Here is a 24,871-nt window from a genome sequence, read left to right as displayed (position 1 = left end):
GGTATGAATTTCATTTGTTTTGCAAAGAAGATGTCCTAACTTCTAGTTTTTATATACAAAATGTCTTGAAGTAACTCTTTCCTGTTTTGTCAGTATTTCGCGTTGAATGCGATTTTGATTCTGGATAGTGCGTACACCCGGCGTTGAAATGTTACAGAAAATGAGCAAATATCGATTAAACTGGCCGTTTTAAACGGCTGGAAGTTATTCTGTTGTAGAATCCTTTTCAAAAATATATTTTCAACCTTCGTTCCAATTCATCTGTACTAAAAAAGTATTTAAACGCACTATTTACAGAAAACAGAGATTATGATATTGCGTACACTCTAAAAAAATCCAGATACTGCGTACACATATTTATGAAATTGATAGAAAGTACATTTTATTCGAAGCAGTCTAAGGTTTATAAAATGATAAAGCGCATTGCATGGGTGTTTCATTTGACAATTATTTAAAATCTACATCCTAGAAAATGTTTAGGATTAACATTCCTCTGAACGCAAGTACGAATGTAAATGTGGCAAATCGTTCAAGACTTCTCACGATTTAAAACGCCATGAACAAAGAAAGAGCCAAACAAAGGAATTCAAATGTGATGAATGTGGCTTGGCCTTCTCTAATAATAAAGATCTTAGTGATCACAAAGATAAGCACGAGAATAGAAAACGTTATAAATGTGGAAAGTGTGGCAAAGCATTCAGGTATAAATGCAATCTCTACAGACACTTCATGGGAAAAACATGGTAAATTAAATTGCACAAGAAAATAGCATATATTTGTAACTTGAACTAAAAACGCTTGCAACAAGTTATTTCTTTGGAATGCGTTCATGTTCCACGAACTTTTAACTGTGTTTCCTTTTCATGTGTTCCTTAAGAGTTTTGTTATGATTGAATAGTTTTTACAAATACTGCACTTGACAGGATCTTTACTTGCATATGAGAGATGGGACGAAATAGCTGCTTTGCTTGGAATTTTTTCCCCACAATGTTCACATGTAAATTAATTCCCTTCGTGCATTTTGGAGTGTCTGTAAAGATTGCATTTATACCAGAATGCTTTGCCACACTTTCCACATTTATAACGTTTTCTATTCTCGTGCTTATCTTTGTGATCACTAAGATCTTTATTATAAGAGAAGGCCAAGCCACATTCATCACATTTGAATTCATTTGTTTGGCTCTTTCTTTGTTCATGGCGTTTAAAATCATGAGATGTCTTGAACGATTTGACGCATTTACATTCGTACTTGCCTTCAGAGGAATGACGCTGCATGTGTGTTTTGTAATGGTACTCCGAAAAAGCCACTTGACTACATATATCACATTTGTAGGGGCCATCTTGCCAATGTCGTGCCTCGTGCTGTCTGAGAGAAGATTCACTGGCAAAGAATTCACCACAAAATCGACACACATTCATTTTCTGAAATAAGATATAAATTTGACTGTAAGAAGTAATTTATTTTGAAATGTAGAGTATAATAACATTATCAAGATAGACAATTATTCACCAGGTTTTACATAAATACCTAAACAAATTGCATAAATAAATGTTAATTCTAAACATTTTCTAGGATGTAGATTTTAAATAATTCTTCAAATGGGACACCCATGTAATCCGCTTTATCATTTTATAAACCTTAGACTGATTCGAATAAAATCTACTTTCTATCAAGTGCATAGATACATGTATGTGTACGCAGTATCTGGTTTTTAGTCCCCTACCGGTTTACCGGAGGAACTTTAGGTTTACCCTCCGTCCGTCTGTCTGTCTGTCCGTCAGTCCGTCCGTCAGTCCACAAAACTGGATCTCGCGATAACGCAAAAAGTACTGAACATATTTTAGTGAAACTTGATATATGGATAGATGGCAGTATGGAGATTATGCACGTCTTTTTCTTTTCTTCCTATGTTGAAAATTCTGGTTGCTATGGCAACAAATAGACTGAAAATATGGCAAATTTTACACATAGCCTGGATCCTGCAATAACGCAAAAAGTACTTTAAATATTTTTATGAAACTTGATATATGGATAGACGGCAGTATGGAGATTATGCACGTCTTTTTCTTTTTTTCCTATGCTGAAAACTCTGGTTGCTATGGCAACAAATAGACTGAAAATATGGCAAATTTTACACATAACCTGGATCCAGTGATAACGCAAAAATTACTGAAAATATTTTTATGAAACTTGACATATTGGTAGATGGCAGTATGGAAATTATGCACATTCTTTTCTTATCTTCCTGAATTGAAAATTCTGGTTGCTATGGCAACAAATAGACTGAATTTCAAGATTTCTGATTCTAGTTTTTTCAGTTTTTTTCACTATAAGTTCTTTATTTCTTAAGGTATTTTCTTCAAACTTTAAATATAAGTAGTCATCAACCACATCATATGTGACAAAGTTTACACTTCTAGCACAAAATTTATCAGAATTACCTCCCTGGAACTTAAAATTTTCATGAAAAAAAACATTGTTTTTTTTTTTTAATAACTTCTTCTTTTCTGAACGTATCTACTTCAAACTTCATATAAATGTTTTTTATTATCACTCAACATTTGTGAGAGTTCGATACTCTAGCAAGACTATTTCCAGAATTATGCCCCTTTTGAACTTGACTTTTTTTTTGAGAAATTAGTAATTTTCTTCAATTATGATAGGATTTTCTTCAAACTCCCACATCATAATAATATGACATTAATATGACAACGTTTATAAATCTAGCATCCATATTTCCAGAATTATCTCCTTTTTTTTTAAATTTTGCTTTAAAAATGTTATATTTTGATAACAGGGATGTTTAAAAAATAACTTTAGAGTGTCCTTCAGTCTGTCTGTCTGTCTGTACATAAAAACTGTTCACTGTGATCACTTAAAATAGAAACATAAGTGTATGGCCAATGGCCCTTCAGAATGTTGCTTGGGCTCCTACCGGTAGGGGACTTATGGATTGCTTGCAATACTATGAAAATTGCTTGTTTTTTAGAGTGTACGCAATATCATAATTTCTGTAAATAGTGCGTTTAAATACATTTTTAGTACAGATGAATTGGAACGAAGGTTGAAAATATATTTTTGAAAAGGATTCTACAACAGGATAACTTCCAGCTGTTTAAAACGGCCAGTTTAATCGATATTTGCTCATTTTCTGTAACATTTCAACGCCGGGTGTACGCACTATCCAGAATCAAAATCGCATTCAACGCGAAATACTGACAAAACAGGAAAGAGTTACTTCAAGACATTTTGTATATAAAAACTAGAAGTTAGGACATCTTCTTTGCGAAACAAATTAAATTCATACCTTTTCTGATTTCTTCACACCACCCGTTTTTCTTCGAAATACCGGCCGATGAAGTGTTCGCGGTATCAGAACTTTAAGGATGCGCGCGCATGGATTCACCCCCTTGAATTAACAAAACGACGTTGCAGAAAATTTAAAAAAAAATTATAAACTAAAAAAGTCACCCTCGAGGTTTTTCAGGATTTTTCTCGAAAATGTCTTCGCAAAGTTTAATTTCTCTACGGCAAGTCTCTGTTGTTTATTTTCCGTAGCCATTGCCGAAGTACTCTTTATTTGAAATACTGGAATATTCAACTATATATATATAAGACAGACTTTAAGTTTAAATTCGACATGGTAAGGGCTATTGTAGTAACATCTTGCATGTATTTAACTCTCTTTGATTTTCCAAGAACGGATCACACATGGCCCTTCCGTACCTCGTGTGATAAACTCCACACGATTCATAACCCTATTATACATAACCATTGACTATTTGAAAACGAGAGGGAATTGCATCTTTACTGTAAAGTGATAAAAAATTCAAAAGTTGTTAAAGTTGTATGCCTCCAAATAAGCCAGAATAGTAAAAGAAAATTAAACCTGATAGAGATGTACTAAGATTTTGAGAAAAGTAAAAGGATTCAAGATTCAAATAATAATTAACATGTTATATGAAATAATGATTGTTTTTATAGCATTTAGCTCCATATTTCTATTGCGTGACTCACGCATTAAGGGATCTTTTGCATATTTTGACCTCTTTTTTGGTAAATTACGTGAATTCTATGTGCCGTTTGTAATGTGTAATTTACTTTTTGTGCTCACTTTACAATATTTTACATTTTATTACATTTTTCAAAATTTTCATGAAAATAATCATGAATCTAAATATAATAATTTAAAACAAGTTAAGGGTTTAAATGCCTAAAGCCCGTACTTTATAACAACATAACTTAGGGAAATCTCGAAATAGGCCTAGTTGACAGTCTAGCAGACGGTATTTGATAGGTTGCAAGTTTCTTTGAGAGGGAAATAATTACGGTAAAAGTCAAATATGAACATTACATGAACATTTCTTTGCAAAAGAAATAGGAAAGTTCAACTTTCATTGGAATTTCATTTCTTTGTTCAAGAAGATTTCGCCTTTTATTTCAAGGGAGGTAACTGTCTTTAAAATTTAAGCAGACGGTAATTACATTTCAACCTTTGTGGATATATAGATTTTCATATTAAGCGTTTCATATATCATATTACCATTATTGTATAGAAATGTTGAACCGTCGCATCATTTGAGCCGCGCCACGACACGCTTACAAACCCTGAAACAAGTAGAGAAACTGATAGCGAACAGCATGGATCCTGATCAGACTGCGCGGATGCGCAGGCTGGTCTGGATCCATGCTGGTCGCAAACCCATTATGTTGGTTTTGTTGTGACGCGGCTCATTTAACAGTAAGGGACCATATATTGAGATAAAAACCATGATATTCAAAAATATGGATATGCATTACTCTGTAGCCGAAATACATTAATAATGTCTTAATCCCTTTGAAAAGAAGTCATAGCTTAACTTCTTTAAATGTCATCAATTCAATTCGCATACATTTAACGGGTAACTATTTTATACTTTCTATAAGCAGTTAAAAAAATTAATGCGTTGACCTAGCTTCGCCTACAATGCTTGTGTAAACCTGAATACAATCTCTTAACATTTTATTGCTTTTTTATTCATTTACAATTAAAATCTTGTTAAACTAGAAATCTTTTAACGTATTTTATGACTTAAGTAATTGAAGATTAATACGAGTTAGATACGAGTTAATAAACGAATTAATTGTAAAATGCACTTAAAAAACAGACACATTAAAATGAAATTCTAATTCTCATAAAGTCATTGGTTTGATATTGTAATGAATCTATTCCAAAGCCTTAAAAGGTCATTGAAATATAGGACATAAATTTAATCCTAAACCTCTAAAAAGGAGAGCAATAATAAGAAAAATTATTTACAAAAATAAATTAGCATACGTTTGATTAATCCTTTGAAAAAAGTCAATAGTTTAAAAAATCCATGGGCAATCTATTGATATTAATTTGAACGTTTAAAAAGATATAATACATGTATCTACAAGAAATCAATGTATAGGGTTGGTAAAAGAAATACATGCTGTGGAATAAAAAAATGTATGATTTTTATAATTGAACTATTAACTGACAGATTAGAAAAGGCTAAAAAAAATATTTATCGTGTCATGTAGCAAGAGACTGGCGTTTGCTTTAACTTATGTAATAGTACAGATGTATTCCTTTTGTTGTTAAAATGAAAAAATAAAATAAACAAATAAATAAATAAATAAAATCACACATTATTGTACACAACTAGAAAGAGAAGAATAATGCGTCTATAATGCATAAAAGAATAATGCGTCTAAAATGCACAGAAGTATAATACGTCTAAAATGCAAAGAAAAACATTGCGTCTAAAATGCACAGAAGAATATGCGCCTTAAATGCACAGCCAAATAATGTGTCTAAAATGCACAGAAGAATAATGCGTCTATAATGCACGGACGAATAATGCGTCTATAATGCAAAGAAAAACATTGCGCCTAAAATGCATAGATGAATAATGCCGATATAAGGCACAGACAAATAATACCCCTTAAATGTACAGTTGAATAATGCGTCTATAATGTACATATGAATATTGCGTCTATAATGTACAGATGAATAATGCGTCTATAATGTACAGATGAATAATGCCGCTATAAAGCACGGTCGAATAATGCGTCTAAAATGCACAGACGAATAATGCGTCTATAATGCACAGAATAATAATGCGTCTATAATGCACAGAAGAATAATGCGTCTATTATGCACAGATGAATAATGCCGCTATAAGGCACAGACGAATAATGCATCTAAAATGCACAGAAGAATAATGCGTCTATAATGCACAGATGAATAATGCGTACATAATGCACAGAAACAATAATGGATCTTTAATGTTCTAAAGAGCCCTGACAATGTTGGAATTAAAGTTCAAAGGTAGGGCAATCATACAAATTACCGTTTGTTATTGTATTACTACATAATACAAAAGAAATAAATATAATAAATAAAAAAATATAAAAGAACGGAGACTACATGATATATGACATTGAAGAATATTTTTTTCTTGGCCTTGCAAAATATATTTTTCCGATTGATGAACTGTAGCAGAACCATTTCAAATGATAAATGAATTTATAACGGGTCTGTGTTAAAAGAGTAGAGATGCCAAAAATAAACTTTTATCATGTCGGATTTTTTGTTGGATCTATTATTTTATTCATAATATTGCGCAATCTTGGGTACCTTTTCCAAGAGTTTGCTTTCCACACAAACGTTAACGTCAAAACATGTTCCACGTGTTCAATGAAACATAGAAATAAACTCTTAAATACGAAACGAATACCAAATATTATCCATCAAATCTATTTTCCTCTGAAGAGTAAAACGCCGTCTAAGGAACTGACAGCGGCACGAGAAACATGGATTGGCGCGCACAGAAATTACACGTTTTATCTTTGGAATGAAACGTCAATTTTAAAATTAATTCAGGAAGAGTATGCCCATCTAGAACCAATATACCATAGTTATGACTACTGGGTTAGACGTCTGAACATCATCAAATATTTATCAACTTATCACTATGGTGGCTGGTATGTTGACATGGATGTCACGTGCAAACACAGGTACACATTTTTTGGTTACTTTCAATATTATTTCAAAGCTTTATAAAGATTTATTAATCGCCATTTTTTTATATTTTTGTATTGCTTAACATTCAAAGTATACCTAAATGTACACTCCCTTCGCAACTTTGTGTTTTCACTCACGTTAAGTGAACGATACCGATCCGCAGGACAGTAACCAAAATGGATTCCATATCCGAATACTACTTTTTCTTACTTTTTTTATTATGCATTTTACACACAAAAAAAACACGAATAAATCATGCAAATTTAATGCAATAACATTGTTATAAAAGTAAAAAGAAACCACAATACTGCATTAAACCCTTCATATACCACATTATACCACATTATCAATTTCAGCGTGGATGAACTTTCTGAAAAAGCCTATATAGAGGATAAAAGCGTTGTTCAGCATTTAACATTTCCAATCGGGACGTCAAATGATTTCTTTGGAATTTCCCCGAAGCATCAGTTTATGAAATCAGCACTCGATCATTTACCAAACTCAAATCGATGGTTTATTTTCCCATATCCCAATACAGTTCTCACAACAGGTAATGTATTTTCGTGATTTTTATTATTTTCTATATTGATTGTGTTCAGGATTTTTCAATTAAAAATATATAGGGGATGAAATTGATAATCATTAGTTCTTTGGTGCAGAAATGTCACCATTAAAAGATCGCTTGCTGCAAAAATAAAAAAAAATCCTTTGACGACTGTGATATTAGTAACATGCGGGGGATTTGAGAATATCAATGTCAACTTTATTTAAGTGTTAGATAAGCATATTTAACATCAGCATGCCAATATGATGACAATGGAAAACTGATAATAACATTAAGAATTATTTCACTTTTTTTTACAAAATTTCTATAATCTTAAATGAAAATGTATTCGTATTAGATAGTTACAACAAGTGTAGCTTACTGTTTAAAAGAAAACGATAGTAACTGTTGCGAAAACTTTTTATGGCGATAAGAATTTTTAATTTACGTGTTACTTTACATAATTTAAAGTTTGAAGATTGGCCATAGTAGACAATTCCTAAAAAAGATCAATAACACTTATTCCAGTTTTTTTATCAGTATACAGACACGTTATTTGATCACTTTATAGACACGCTACTTGATCTCTATACAGACATGCTATTTAACAACTGTACGGACACGCTTTTTGATCACTAAACGAACACTTCACTATATGAACATAATATTTAATTACTATACGGACACGACCGCTATTTGATCACTATACGGACACGCTATTTGATCACTGTACAGACACGCTAGTTGATCGCTATGCAGTCACGCTATTTGTTCACTATACGGGCACGCTCTTTAATCTCTTTACGGACATTTTATTTGATCACTATACGGGAACGCTATTCTAACACTTTATGGGCACGCTATTTGATCACTATATGGCAAGCTATTTAGTATATTTACGGATATGCTTTTTGATCACTATGCGGGCACGCTATTTGATCACTGTACGGAGACGCTATTTGATCACTATACGGACACTCTATTTTATCTCTATATTGACACGCTATTTGATCACTATACGGACATGATTTTTGATCACTATACAGACACGTTATTGATCACTATACGGGCTCGCTATTTGATCATTATACAGACATGCTATGTGATCACTATACGGACACGCTATTTGATCACTATACGGACACGTAAAATTTCAGTGACGTTTAAGATAACTTCGGAGATTTACTTAAAGCTGTCGTAAATATAGTAGTTTATTTGTAAGTTTGAGTATAGGGACATCTTCCTTCACTCAAGTGGTATTGTATTAGTAATTTAAAAAGTCAACCTTCGAAGAAGTTTACACATAGCTGTCTAAGTTTTTACCAAAACCTTTCAAAATATTTATTTTTCATATGAAAATCAAGCAGAACTGAGAAACAAGAATAAGTTGAGGAATTCAGAGAGGTGTTATTGATTGTTAAGTTATAAAAGTAAAACCGATAGAAGCTATATATAAATTCATGTTGATAAATCATTATTTACATTAATTTCAGTTGAAGTGGTTGAAGGAGCCAGTTTATGTCTTAAAGCGACATTAATATGGCAAAACTCTAGTTGAAAATGAGCATGTTTTATCGCATCAATACTACGCCGGTTGTCATAGTAACAAAAACACAACAAATAAGTATAGATATATTTCGAAAAAAAATGACTTTCATCATTTTTTGAAAGATATTTTGACTTGATGAATAAAGGAGGTACTAGTAAAAGGTCAAAAATTGGCATTATTACAATGCTTTTTACATATAAATACTTTCTTGGTTTTGTATGGTTATAAAAATTGAAGGCACATTAAGCCTTAAAAATGATAAATTTCCATGGTTCAAGTAATTGGTCAATTTCTGAAACATATTGGGTCTTTAATTAGAGTAGCTATTTAACGAATAAAACATATTTGCCAGATTGTTTTAAACACTCAACAGGTTAATATATTCAAAATGTTTATACTTTATTTCAGCTCCATTTCAAAAATAGAAAAACACATGTTTTCAAGGTAATTTTTTAAACAGTGTTCTTAAAATTAAAAAAATATGTATACTTAAAATGAATTTGGTCTCATTAAAACAATAAAAATGTATTATTTGGATTTTTTTTATAAAATACTGCTTTAAAATAAATTGTTGATAAAGTTCTAAGTGATTTAGAGTGTACATTTATCTAATGTCAAAAAGATATTTTGTTCTAGAACATTTTATTATCTGCTAAATGAATATATGTAGGGCTGATCTTTGCCACAAAATTAGAGCCAGACGGCTCTTCAGTGTAGCGGCCGATCAGGTCCTATAATCAGGCCCGTCGTCACGATTTTGTGATTGGTGCGGCCAATTTGGTATATTTAAGCCAGAATCTAGGGGGGTACGGGGGCATGCTCCCCCGGAAAATTTTTTATTCTAGGATGCTCTCAGGGGCGTTTCCCGTATATTTGGCACAGTTTACAGCCTGTCGTTTAATTACAAGTTATAGTAATATGTCAACGATTTTTTACAGATTTTAGTGCGTCATATGTTTTAAGGGTGTAAGGTTTGCATAACGGACGGGCAGGTGTACTTAAAAGATGAATACATGTAATTGATATTTAGAAAATGAAAAATGAACAATAACTAATGATGTTATAATTCTTTAGATGCATTTTTATCTGATAATTATAATAAACAAATGCAAGAAATATTACAGTACGCGGATTATTGTTTAATATAAATCACACAATGGTATAAGCTTAAATAGCAATCGATGCCATGATGAGAGAAAAGTACATTACGAGTCAACACTAACCGCTTTTTGTTTAGCAGTAACTTGTATTTTGCTCACAATAATCTTGCAAAAATCAGAGTCTCATTTTATGTAAATTTTCCAAAAACACATTGCCGTCGTTCTCTGGTGGTAATGAACTCATCGGCAATTACACGCCAGTTGAGTGAATCTGTCCTGTACTTATGAATATGTAACACAATTAGATTGTTCAAACGTACTTGAGACATTGTCGATCTCAGGTATGTTCTTTATTCTTCTGAGCGCCGAGAATGTCCTTTCTCTGGTAGCAGGCGTTACTAACAAAATATTTAACAATACAACGACCTTAGAGAACAGTGCTCATTCTAGCACCGACTGTACTAAAACAAATTTCAAAGCGTCAGGTAGAGTAACAGTACTTTTTCCTGTTTTTGTCAAAATGTGAACGTAGCAGCTGAAGCTGCACCTCTAAGAGGTCTCGTTTAATATCGTTGCCATAGAAATCACAAACAAAACCAAGTTTTCTAGTGTACTCGGTCTTCAAAGGTTGTGCGGACTTAATGAGTAAATCCTCCACGTTCTGAAGTACGCGATACCCGGTTGGTCAAATCTCTCTTTTACATTGGCCATTGCAAGATCGAGTGCTTCAAAGTACTTAGGCCGGAACACGTCCTGCACTGTAATTATGTAATAGAGTAAATTGAATGAGTTTACAACTGAATTTATTTCCAAGAGCTGAATGAAAATATATTACACGAGCCTCTTGCGAGTATAATATTTTATTCAAAGAGTTCAATACATTCAGTATGAACTTACACGAATTTAATATTCTGTTTATTACATACCAAAATTAAGGACCTTTTAAAGTGAAAAAAGAACCATTTTTCATTGATGCCCATAGAAAAACGATAACATTTGAAGTGTGTATTACGCAAATGACGTCAAAATATATGCACGGCCGTGCAATACCAATTTCACGGAGTCGCAAAAATGGCACTGATCAATGTTGTTAGCTCATTTGTTTTTGTATTTTGATACTGAAAACTCTTAAACTTAGAATGAACTTTTCCAAATTCAAAGCAGGGCAAAACCATTACAAAAATTCAACAACGTGTCTTAAACATATAAATTAATGTATTTCTTCGTCTAAAACCAAACCGTTAAAGATTATAATATACGGGATACATTGAGAAAAGTAATAAATCCATACACACCCTACATATTACCATTTCATACATGTGGTTTGTGGTACATAGAGGACAGGTATTAAACATGATATTCGTTCTATTTAAAAAAAAATACAATTTTATGACGACAATTTACAAAACGACCGCGTTACACATTTTAACGCCATGCTATTCAATTGAAGATATTTTTTATACTTCTTCTTTTCAATTTATTTTACTTACGCCCTAGAGTTATATAGAAATATATTTTCTTTACACTGCAAAGTGATCAGTTATTTGCAATACTTTGAAAGCAATTATTTGACATTTTTTTAATTAAAAGCGGGATAAATGAAAATACGGTTGGTAAAGGGAGGGTACCTATAACTATTGTTGACAAAGGGAGTTCACCATCGGATAAATGCATTTTTCTAGATATCTTTTTATATTAAAAAAGGGTGTGATAACTTCACGCCTACTAAACGGTGGCTCTTTCACATTTTGGTGATCTGTTTAAATGAGAGCCATCGACACTTCCGTTGCAGAGCCCTCGATGAAAACAAGGCTGAAAAAGGTAAGAAATTTTAGTAAAAATATCAATTTAAAAAGATCATGCTTGTTTTTCAAAAATCGAAGAATGTCATGCCACGTAGAACATTTTTCTCATCATGTTGGGTGCAGTTTCGATAAGAAATACCCTGAAATGACGTTGCTAGAACTTTTACCAAATATAACATCGTGGGTTTTCTTTTACGAGGAGACACATTTTGAGTGATTTCCCTACCGTAAAGTAGATGCTGGCCCACTTAATCGTGCATATAGCATTGTCCCAACCTCCTCTTTGGACCAACACAAAAAATAACTTACAGAACTTAGTTGAAAACCAAATAATCACATTTTTATTATTGTGATCGAGCCATCGACAAGGTGCTGGCGCCATCGGCAATGTGAATGAGCCCTCGAAAATGTGATGGAGCCAACACTATCATTCATTTTGTGATAATATGATGGAGTGTAACCGTTATTATACGTAACTGATTAACATATACAATTTCATATGCATCGTATCACTGGGTTGACATATTGAAATAAAATACGCGATTTGATTATTCGAATTCATTAAAATTGAAGTAAAACCTCTTTGTATAAAATATTAACAGATTAGGCACACAAAAATAGTTTTTAACTTTTAGTCGGTAAAGTTTCAGTTTTTAATTTTGAAATTTATGTAAATTTCAGGTGGAATCTCGACATGAATAAGGGGATACAAAAAAGATTTTCATGTGATGTGTGTGGAAAGACGTACGCCAATAAGGCCAGGGTTAAATTTCATATAAAAAACTATCATGAGCAGGCGGCGACCAGTACATTATGTGGTATATGTGATGGGCAATATGCAACACCATCTTCTCTTAAAAGGCACGTTGAACGTGTACATACACGGAAAGGGGAACTTGTGTGCACGATTGAAGAATGCATTAATTCATTCTACACAGAGAAAGACAGGACGGACCACATACGAATTTTATATGAAATTTAACCCTGGCCTTATTAGCGTACGTCTTTCCACACACATCACATGAAAATCTTTTTTTATCCCCTTATTCATGTCGAGATTCCACGTGAAATTTACATAAATTTCAAAATTAAAAACTGAAACTTTACCGACTAAAAGTCAAAAACTATTTTTGTGTGCCTAATCTATTAATATTTTATACAAAGAGGTTTTACTTCAATTTTAATGAATTCGAATAATCAAATCGTGTATTTTATTTCAATATGTCAACCCAGTGATACGATGCATATGAAATTGTATATGTTAATCAGTTAGGTATAATAAGTGTTACACTCCATCATATTATAACAAAATGAATGATAGTGTTGGCTCCATCACATTTCCGAGGGCTCATTCACATTGCCGATGGCGCCAGCACCTTGTCGATGGCTCGATCACAATAATAAAAATGTGATTATTTGGTTTTCAACTAAGTTCTGTAAGTTATTTTTTGTGTTGGTCCAAAGAGGAGGTTGGGACAATGCTATATGCACGATTAAGTGGGCCAGCATCTACTTTACGGTAGGGAAATCACTCAAAATATGTCTCCTCGTAAAAGAAAACTCACGATGTTATATTTGGTAAAAGTTCTAGCAACGTCATTTCAGGGTATTTCTCATCGAAACTGCACCCAACATGATGAGAAAAATGTTCTACGTGGCATGACATTCTTCGATTTTTGAAAAACAAGCATGATCTTTTTAAATTGATATTTTTACTAAAATGTCTTACCTTTTCAGCCTTGTTTTCATCGAGGGCTCTGCAACGGAAGTGTCGATGGCTCTCATTTAAACAGATCACCAAAATGTGAAAGAGCCACCGTTTAGTAGGCGTGAACTTACATTGATATATTTCATTGTCTAACTACTGACAGACAAGCGGAGAGACAGCGATACTCATTTTTTCACCCATGAAAGCACCGTACATCTAAAAAAATGTATTTCAAAAGTAAAATATTGTAAAGTGAACAAAAACATTAATTTACACATTACAAACGGCGCTTACAACCCACATTAATTACCCAAAGTTTCCAAAATATGCAAAAATAGCCCATACTGCGTTAGTAACTCAGTGGAAATAAAGTGATAAATACTGCAAAAGCAGTCATTAATATCACAAACCATATTTTAACATATCAATTATCACTTGATTCTTAAATCTTAATACTTTTTATTTTTAAATCTTTGTATATTTTTCTCAAGTTAAAATTTTCTTGGAATATTTAGGCTTACCTGGAGGCATGCAGCTTAAAAGGCTGATCAGCCAATGGTGACGACAGCACATATACAATATCACGATTGTACATGTATACATTGACAATCTGAGTTAGCATTTTTCACTATTTACAGTTAAAAATGTATATTTTCTGTTCCTTGTAGGCACGACGTTTTTGTGGGGGCGTTATTTAAACTATCCATACCAAGGCGAATTTCTAATCCTTGATCAGAGGGAGGTATCTAAATATATTCTACATCACCATGACTCCACGTGGCACGGCTGGGACGCTCTCGTGATAAGGTTTTTCGTGCATCACGTTCCATTGTTTATTTTATTGGTTCTCTTGGTACTTGCCATTTTTGTTAAATTATGTTGTCTTAAACGGTCAACTAGCATTACAGAATGAGACATGAAGAAAATAGTTTTTTGTTAAGATTTAAAGTATTTTTACTATAATGATTATACATATATTGTATTTTTTTAGCGTTTTTCCTTAAGTGCTTATGCCTCATCATTTTATAAACGCGATTTAGTAATAGTGATTGTCATTTATTTTTGAAACCTTTTCCACTATATTTTTTTGTTCCGTTGTTAGGGTATCTTGAAAATCCCGCGTCAAAAAGTTGGATTTCACTGTTATATATCTTATTGCAGTATTAGTTAAATATTATTTAAACTAGATATAATTTTAGTATAACCAATACAAAAAATAATTAAAGGGAAACAATCTAGAGTAGCTGTAGAGAGCAAGGTGATCTAAGGGAAGTAACTAAAATAAATATTCTAGCTATATACCATTACCTGATGATTTAAGCCCCTTGAACATATTTAATAACAGTAAATGCATGTAACATATGCTTTATTAAAATGTTGTGTATCTGTGTTTTTGTTGTTGTTGTTGTTTTTGTTTTGTTTTTTCTTTTTTTTTGGTGGGGGGGCGATTATTTATCGGCTGCATTCCGGATGTTATGCTATTTATATAAGAAAATAATTACGAATTATTTGAATAATGTCGTATGTTTATTGATATGTTCATACACAGTACCATTGAATGTTTTTGTATAACAATGATGCAATTGTAAATTTTCAAATGACAAACTATCAATACACTCGATAAAATTGTAATTATCTATAAAAGACATTATATGAAATTTGCTTACGCCGATTCGATTCAAGTTATCCAAAAAGAATGTAAGTCGTCTGTTTCTGGAAGAGTTAGATATTTTATAATAGTTCCTTGCGATAAATTCATATAGAAAAAACGTGTAAAACACGGCTTAAATAAGAACTTACACACGAAAAATAGTAAACAATTATGAAAGGGACTTAGAAATAATAACCAGATAAGAAGCGTGTAATAATGAAAAGATTTGGCATTGAATTCATGAACAAGAGACGCGTATCTATGTTTTGTATTTCATAAAGTCTTTTTTACAAAATCTATATTCACCGTATTTTGAAATCCTTCTCAAATGTGGAAACAATTCATTCGCATATTCATATCTTGATTTAAGTAACCCCATATAAGTTATTAAAACACTGAAATACGTTAGTTTTTTTCCTGCAATGATTTGTTTTATGTTTGTTCTACAAGTCAGTATCAACGTCTGCAATGTCACTAATTATCAACACCTTAAAGTGCTACACAATTGCCACTGGTTTTATAACGTCTGCTTCTTGTATTATTTTCTGAAAGTCTTTCACATCTCCGGCTTTAATTTGCTTCTTTCTTTCCGCGTCTAATTTGTCTTGTTCGTCTTTGTAACGAATGGCCTCACGTGTTTCTAAAGTGTGCTTCTCTGCTCCTTGCATCAATTCCCTAAAGATTACAAACAAAATACGAGTATATCAATTTCCACCTTCATAACTTGATTTTTTTTTGTTTTAAGTTAATGACTATATACCTCTTTGTGTATTTTTACATTACATGGAAGCATAAAAATGAACCACATAACTTAATCAATGGTCGTCTATTTTGATTGCAAAAGAGACCACAGAAGCTTAACTTCATAAAGACGAGTTTGTAAATATGAATAGAGTGGTAACACTTAAGAGCAGTGTTAAGTTAACAAAAGATAACGAAAGATACAAAAATGCTATTATGAAGTGGAACTACTTTTTGGAACTACTTTTTCAATTGTTATTGTTCCTTGTATTCTTAGCAGGGATTTTATTTAAAACTATTTTACTACAACATATACATATACGAGGGGTTATCCAAAAATTCGTGGACTTTTTAAATATCTTTTGAAAGTAATCAACACGTTTTGAAACGAACAGTTAACTGCGTCAATAAATAATGATTAAATATTGCTTGTAAATAAGCACATACATGGCACCCGGCGCACGGTAGAAAAGCGCAGTTAGTCATCGTATATTTTTTTGCTAAAAAACTACAAATTAACGTAGAATACCCGCTAAACATTGCATATTTCTTCTATGATGTCATTAAAGTAATTCTGTAAAATTATGGACGTCATTTCCGTTAATTTTTGTTGAAATCGCCAGAAACGCCAGACGACGATATTGTTTACAACGGGAAAATGACGGACACGCAGAATTTAGAAAATAGCGTGATCATAAATTTTTGTTGTAATTTGGGAATGACACCAACAAAAACATTTGAAAAAAAAAAAAAAAGAAAAAAACAGCAGGCGAACAGAGAAAATAATATTTCACTATCATTAATGTTTAAGTGGCATAAAAATTTAGTGATATACATTACTTTGTGAAGCAGTAATGGTTATTGGCTGCGTAACGTTGAAGCAGAAGTTGTATGTAAAATATTATGACGTTGACGTCAATAACTTTTTGGAGTGCGCCGCAGTCGCTGACATGTGTTTATGTAAAATTAAATATTGTTGTAATATAATAAGCTACTAACATGAATTTTTCTGTGTTTATTTGTTATTCATTCTTTTAAGCAGTGTAAGATTTTCAAATCAATATCTCAAATACATTTTACGCAACAAGAAAGTCCACGAATTTTTGGATAACCCCTCGTACATATATAACAAACTGTCAAGGGAGGTACATAAGTAATTTGTTAATAAAAGATAGCGAAAGATACAAAAAATGCTATTATGAAGTGGAACTACTTATTTGCAATGATTATTGCGCCTTGTATTTTCATTCTAGAACTATTTTACTACATCATATACATGTATACCAAACTATCAAGAGAGGAAACTAGTCATACAAATTAACACTTAGTTCTACACTTTATTTTTGGAATTCATGAAATAGATGCATAAAATATACTTAAGTGATATCTATTAAACTTACTTCATGTCTACAGTACCGCTATTATCATCGTCTAGGTTCTTCATCAAAATTTCTATCTCAAGATCTGTCATATCTATTCCTACACTCTGTAATTCATAATACATTTTATGTCAATCGAAATTATAGTATGATATACAAATATCCTTGATTATAGGTTATTGCTTTTAGTCTTCCCATATTTTCAATCACCTTGTATCAATACCAGGTGATATTGCATATACATGTGCAAGTATAATGACTCATTATTGATCAATGAATTTTGTATAAAACTAATTTAATTTTTTTCAAGAAACGGGCGCCATGATATTAAAAATGAGAGAAAATGCTTACCCTTATTCCTTGCTTAAGTTCACTTAAATCCAGAGAAAGACTACCATCACGATCAAAGGTCAGTAAAAGGTCAACCAATCGATAGCCCGCTTGATCTAGCCATTCTTTCAACTTTGTCATAGGATCAGCTTGGTGATGTGCCCAAGGATCATACTTGGCGTTTCTGAATGACGTCACATCTAACATGACATTACCATACAAAATGGTCGCCTGCTTTTCTTCTATCATTTCGTCTGCAAGTTTCTTAAAATCCATTTTCACTGTGAGATTCTGAGATTAAAAAAGGTGATATATCAAAGGCGTTTAAATACATGGTAATTAACGAAAAAGCAGCCGATAACTTTTTTTCAATCTTAATTTTCCATAAGTTTTATATGTATAACACAAATCATGATTTCAGTCTCATCTATGTTTCCATAAGATGACAGTTTTCTGTTTTATTTTATTATCACAGCAAAGAAAATGATCAGTTTTAACTAACTGGTACAACATTGGGAAACATGAATATATTATAGTCAATTGTTGACTCATCGACTTTCTTTTAATTGAATATGATGAGTGAAAATAAGATTTTAAGCAGGACTATATTGTTATAAATTTGTATATAATTTATCAAAACATAACGGTTTTTTTTCTTCAATAAACATAACATGTATATAATCATATAGATCTACATCATATCTAAATACATACGCCAAAATTTAAATGTTTGATGTTATTATGAGAATTTCTGTCAGCCGCCACTAAAACCACATATCCCCCTTCTCCTTGAATCGTGTTGTAACCTATCTGTAAACACAAATTGTCGTCTGTACATTTTGGTCAGTATATCATAACATTCCAGAGTAAAATGGACAAAACATTCTCTTGAATTCTATTACAAAAAAATTAATACTATCACTTAGAGGAAAACAAGTCTTGGTATCTTTTTGATTAAATATTGATGTCAACGAATACATTATATCTACGGCTTTTAATAAGATAAGATATCTTAATGAAAAGTAAATATAAATGTATATAGTACATATGTATATAGTTTACAACAGAATTTTACTGACTTATTTCTGAACAGAAATTTTTGTTTTCTAAATTATAAAACACAATGTCTCTTTCTTACAATAAAAATCAAATATGGCAAAAAGCTAAACGCATCCAATCTCCTACGCAGTGATCTCCCCTTATCAGTACATTAATCTGCCAAGGCAGTTAATCATTGTGAGGAGTTTGAAGCGCACCATGTAATTCACAGTATAATGGAGAATGTTATGAAAGTTTATTTCATGGGTGAATATCAAACAAATAAAAAAAAGTCAGGAAAAATAATTAAATGTAACTTACATTAAGTTTTTCTAAAGCATCATTATTCTGTATGCCTGCAGCTATATGCGGTGCACCTTGCAGTGGTATTCGGCAGAAGCTTATGTCCAATTCTTGTAGAGTATGGTTATCTCGCAGCATGTCCTCTAATGCTTTAGCTCCTTCCAATCCAAACCCATTCATACAAAGATTCAAGTATTTCAATCCTGTATTCTCCTAAATATCAATAAACCAATGTTTGATATCAAGTTTTCAAAAAAAAATGTTTACTTTGGTTTTTCTTTTGTGGCAACTGTTGGAAGAACATTTTAATAACTTTTTCTCCATCCAGTAACTTCAGTTTGTTATTAGGGCAATAACCAAAACGTTCTAAAAGTTCCTCTGCATTAAGTAAATTCTTATATCTTTCCTTTTATCAGTCATTAACCTTTAGCCTGTTAGCAGTGACTGAATCTACCCGGAAAAAGATAAGCTGGCACATCCGTGTCGTCTAATCTTTGTCTGAACCTCTCGCTATTTAGTCAATAATTATTTTGAAATTTTCCCAAAATGATGATGGGGTTTTACACATTGAAATATGGACAAACTCATCTAAGGCACCTAGCAGGATAAGAATTTAAGAAAATGAAAAGATGAAATATTATATTAGTTTTATTTCACGATTTATTTATTTGCTTCCTTTTTTTACTTCATTCTGTCCCAGAAAATGGTATATTTTAATTGAACAATTGCTACCTGGTTCTTTACACTCATGTTAAAATACAAAATAAAGACGGTCGATGAGACAAGAATGAACTTACAGCAACACCTTCTGCAATTGTACAGCATCCCCGCCATTGAAAATGGTTCCAACTCAAATCGAGTGTTTGTAAAGTGTCGTTTTCTATCAGGGAATCTTTTAAAAGTTTTGCTCCTTCGTCTTCAAATGAGTTATGTCGTAAAATAAGTGTTTTCAAGTCCGTATTTTTCTGTAATGAGAAAGGAAAAGTGTTACTAATTAAGATAACGATAAATGAACACGAAAACAAAAAGGATTTACGAACCATTCATAGGCACGTAAAATATGCCGATAATAAATACTAAAAAGAAAAATCAAGATAACAGCTTTGTTCGATCAAAACAAATAAAGTTTTACCGAGAGCATTTCATAGAAATCTTCAGCCGCCCCATCCTCTATATTGTTCCCTGAAATTTTAACAAAGATATTATTTATTTATTTATTTCATAAACTTAGAGGGATGTCAAAATGGATATTTTTTTAAGTCATTTGTTTGGTTTACAATAGAAGCGCAAAAACCATACATTTGTTTTTGACATGATGGGATTGGAAATAATTTTTCGAGATTAATGTTTCGTTTGATGAAGGTCTAGACAAATAACTTGTGTGAAAATTTTCAGATAATTATCCTAATTGCGAAAAATGACCTGCAACGCTTTTCAATAAAATTGTGCCAATTAAAGCACAAAATATGATTGACAATTCATTTCTAAAGACATTCCTTTCTAATATTTTGTATATATTTCTGTTTCAAGTGCCCCATGCGGTCTCTGTGAAAAAAAAAACATATCTCATGTTTTAGGCTTATGGACCACAGTGGAGTTCCTTAAAATCGTTGGCAGACAGACAATTTCATTACCTTTGAGATCTAAATATGTTATTGTTTTGTTTTCCAACAGTAAATCACAGATTGCCTTCGCACCTTCTATGCCCATTTTATTTTCAGACAATATCTGAAAGGAAATGAAGAATTTATATCAGACAAAACGACAAAGTGAATTTATCATCATTACTCGGACGATTATATTGTAAAGAATTTGAAAATCTATTTGAGCAAATGGCTAGCTCAAGGATGTGCTGATGTAAATTTTGATAACCGGACTAAAATACCATAATTAGAAGTCCGGACCAGAATTTCGGACTTGCCAGTAAATATAAACCAATAGAATATAGAAAAAGAAAGCATAAAGAAAGCCAAGCACTACAAAATTGAAATTGTTGAAGGCTCGGCTTGACTGAACCTTTTTTTCATGAATGTAAGCTACCGTCCACGCCCACTTGCACCGACTTAAGCAGAATTAAACATTTGAAATGATCTGGTAATATTTTGAATCAAATAACAGAAAAAAACATCGATGAAATGTATGAACTTACGAGTTCTGTAACATAAACATTGTCTTTAAGAACTTTTGCGAGGTAGTTTGCTCCAATTCCTAGTATATAGTTGCCTTCAAGGTCCATTTTCTCTATAGTCGTGTTAATCTACAAACATTTACAGTTATAACTTCGTTTTCGTTCAGATGTCACTGCATTTGGATGGACTATTTTTGTCTAGTTATGTTCCAATAATATTTTTTGGGGAATATTTCTGAATTAAAAAAACTGTAAAAATATGTGGAAGTCCGAAGCAGAGTGGTTAAGATATGTGAATCACTATTTCCACACAGTGGATTTGAATCCCGCCTCCGGTCATTCGTGGCTTAATAAGATGCATGCATCACCTGAGGTCTTCATGCAAATTTGACATTGCAAGTGTCGATGTGACTAAAAACTATTAAACGGCGAACTTTTTGTGTGTGTGAAAAAGCAATAACCATTAAATATATACTTACACAAATATACATTTTTGGCACTTCTCTGATTATTGATTTATTTACACTAGTACTGTAAATAAAGGATAATCTTAAAACATACCTCAAGAGGGTCAGACATTGCTTTTACTCCCAATGGCCCTAAACCGTGATATTTCATAATGAGCTCCGTATCTTGCATATGTTTAAGGAAGTATGTGATTGGCTGAATTTCGAGTTTCTGGCACATGCGCAGATAACGATTAATTCCCGTCGTATCTCTGTCATACAATTCCGGATTCAACCATCCTAGAAGCAAAAAAAGTCGTACAAGTAAATACTTCAGGTCAAAGATAAATGAACAAACATTAACAAGCTTTAACATTAACAAGCTTTAACATGAAGAGCTGAAGGAAAACATGAAAGCAAAGATGTATATTTGTGTCGTATGCTACACTTCACAATTTCACTTAAGACCTTATTAAGAATTAGTAGGACCCACACAAAAACTTTATTGTCATTTAGAACATTTTTTGTTAGGCCAAAAAACTAAAAAGTAAGGTAATTTATCTGGACCAGTTGCTGGATATAGAAAGAAACATGATGAAAATAAATAATTTCTTGTTTATAACGACTGCACAATTCAAACAACACGCCGGTGTCCTTTAAGTAACACAAAAAGAAACAAGATACTACGTTAACTTACTATCTGAATCTTCCATTTCAAGATCAGTATCATAATCAGCATCAGGTTCCATCTCTGACATTGAGGATACACCTGACACACCTGTACCTGTTGACCTCGGCATTGTTTCATCCAGATCATCTCCAGTACGAGATTCGGGAACCAGCAAATCTTCTTCATCAAAGTCCTCCTCATGAATAGCCCCAAGATCTCGCACGCTTGCTTCTGTTAGAAAAACCTGGAAAGACACGGTGAGTGGTTTAGAACACTGTATTGTGATGTTGTATTTATGTACGTGTTCGCGTTCGTGCGTGTGTAAGCATGTTTGTGTGAAGATATAACCTTTATCTTACCATATCTTACAATAGTATCATAGAAAAACAGTTTTTAACTAAAATACGAAACTTAGTCATAAATCAGATATAATCAACATCTTTGTAGTGGGATAACAAACTTACAGGATCCTTTTCAGAAAGCGTGATGTCGTCCAAACTTCTTGGACCGTCTGTGGGATCAGTCGTTATGTCATCCGGTGTCATCGGCTCAGAGAGTTTGCTTAGCGATTCCTTAGTAAGTCGGGACTTGACTGGGGACATCAGGCGTGGTGGGGTCACTGAAGGTAACGGTGACCCTCCCACTTTGGGAAGCACTTCACTTGGCATTTTGACGGGCACTGTCTGTAGTGAAATTGAAATTAAATCAGATAGGATACATATATAGTTATAAAATGTAAAATATGTATACACAAACCTCAAGAATATGTAAACATAATGTATACAAGTACCTAAATTTACACATGCTTAGGTAGAAACAAACATAACATTAACAACAATAGCAGAATTATCAAACGTATCTACTTGTTTAAATTACATATAATCATCCAAGTATAAAAGATACCTTATGAATGCTAAAGCTTTATGATTATAATAAAGATTGAAAGAATTTTCAAAGGAGATTTTATATTTTTGAGTTAGCTTCTTTCCTTAGTACATAATCTTGAATTATAACTTATCTTCATAAAAATAACAATTCATTTGATTTTCAAAAACTGTATTTGTAAAATAATGATACTAACATGAGTCAGAGTGTTATCAGGTACGTTTCAATTTTTTTTTTTTTTTTGAAAAATATAAAGATTTACAAATTATTTAGTTATTTTATTATCTACATAAACTACATTAATATTTATCAGTTTCTAAAACACCAATTGAAGTTAATCTATGTTATTTTTTACTGAATCAGGCTTTAAAGTTTTAACCTCATAGATAGGGAATCAAAATTTACTTACCTTTTTACGCTATTCCTTGTTTACTTCAGCACTTTTTGAAGGAAAAATCGCGCGACATAAATGCACTTCCTAAATTATTTCTTTAGAAACGTCGAACATATGTATTTAATTATCCATTATGTAAGTCTTTGTCTTTTAAAACTCTTAACCTACCTATAATGTCCGTATTTTTCATGTACTGTTTTTAATTCTTTCGTCAAACATTCATGTTGCAAGTTAAAGTTCTTTATCTGCGAAAATGTCATTAGACAATTAGATTGACGATAAAATATCTGTTATTAGCCATCGTTATATACAATACAATGATCACAATATATCTTTTGATCTCGAATGATCCTACTCAATACACTCTAAAGTTAGGAAACAAAAATATAAAAAAAAAACTTCAGTCTTTTATTTTATGAATCTCGCATTTGATATACCAACTATTGTTATAAATGTACCTAAACAGTTGAGCGTTTCGAGTTATCTTAAATTTGATAAATATTAGTTTTGTTTAATAGTAATTGAATAATATTTTAAAACTTGATGTACTTAAACTTGATAATAAAGCTTATAAATTGTTTTTGCATTTTGATGAGATTTAATCCACCCGTTATACCTATTGACAAATAAATGGTAAAGTGACGGGCGTCAATAAGCCTGGCTTATCTTTGTTTTGTTCTTCATGTCTCCAATGTGCATTAAAATGCAAATTAAATTGCAAAACAAACAGCTGAAGTTTTACGGTGTCATTTTAAATGATAAGTCAATCTTTTATGAAGCCTTTTGATTTATTATACTCTTCAATTAATGTTCCAATTTTTATGATCGTATTTACATTATCTATTTAAAAAAAAACTTTGTATCTTTTGATATTTTATTGATACAACAGCGTACTGTTAAACGTATTGTAAAATTCAAAATAAGTGTATGGTAATCGGTGATTCCCCTGTCTATGATTTTACAGGGCCACCGTTTAGTTAATTTACGCGAACGAAAAATAGTTTTTACGAAAGACTATTCATGGTTATCGCCCTTTGTAGCCTTTAGAAATAATAAGTTTTCTTATTCTCACTCATTACGAATTATCGTAAATCTTTTAAAGATAGCTTTATAAATCACTGGCCGACGGCAGATTGAGGCTGGACAGTTCATTTTGAGCTTAAGGG

The 24,871-nt window shown here is 32.1% G+C and overlaps 1 protein-coding gene across 2 annotated transcripts; it reads right to left on the bottom strand.

Annotated features, from left to right (window-relative positions):
* Nucleotides 1-15,245: 15,245 nt before the first annotated feature.
* Nucleotides 15,246-24,686, bottom strand: LOC132755880 (leucine-rich repeat-containing protein 74B-like). Of its 2 annotated transcripts, none has more exons than XM_060746813.1 (13): nt 23,874-24,686; nt 22,891-23,109; nt 22,454-22,670; nt 21,872-22,056; nt 21,332-21,439; nt 20,817-20,910; nt 20,315-20,364; nt 19,980-20,147; nt 19,201-19,395; nt 18,556-18,651; nt 17,863-18,132; nt 17,533-17,618; nt 15,246-16,066 (listed from the first exon to the last, which is right to left on the bottom strand). In XM_060746813.1, exons 2-13 carry the CDS (start codon nt 23,092-23,094, stop codon nt 15,889-15,891), a joined length of 1,851 nt encoding a protein of 616 aa, XP_060602796.1. In that variant the 5' UTR covers nt 23,095-23,109; nt 23,874-24,686; the 3' UTR covers nt 15,246-15,888. The 2 variants fall into 2 exon arrangements, with proteins under 2 accessions (XP_060602796.1, XP_060602795.1); XM_060746812.1 differs by having other exon boundaries at nt 23,721-24,684.
* Between the last annotated feature and the right edge of the window lie 185 nt (nt 24,687-24,871).

This window comes from Ruditapes philippinarum, unplaced genomic scaffold, assembly GCF_026571515.1.
Source record: "Ruditapes philippinarum isolate M1 unplaced genomic scaffold, ASM2657151v2 ctg3738_1_1_1_1, whole genome shotgun sequence".
NCBI classification, from domain to species: domain Eukaryota; kingdom Metazoa; phylum Mollusca; class Bivalvia; order Venerida; family Veneridae; genus Ruditapes; species Ruditapes philippinarum.
Note: the sequence above shows the minus strand (reverse complement) of the source record. Positions and strands in the feature narration are given on the sequence as shown.

What these genes read in the sequence shown, in the direction of transcription:
- LOC132755880 (XM_060746813.1), bottom strand. Translation starts at nt 23,094, where the DNA reads ATGCCAAGTGAAGTGCTTCCCAAAGTGGGAGGGTCACCGTTACCTTCA. An exon ending in AACATATTTAGATCTCAAAG is followed by an intron (nt 20,365 to 20,816) that starts GTAATGAAATTG and finishes TTAAAATTTCAG; the next exon opens with GGAACAATATAGAGGATGGG. An exon ending in TCAAACATTTAAATTTTGGC is followed by an intron (nt 18,133 to 18,555) that starts GTATGTATTTAG and finishes TTTTAATCTCAG; the next exon opens with AATCTCACAGTGAAAATGGA.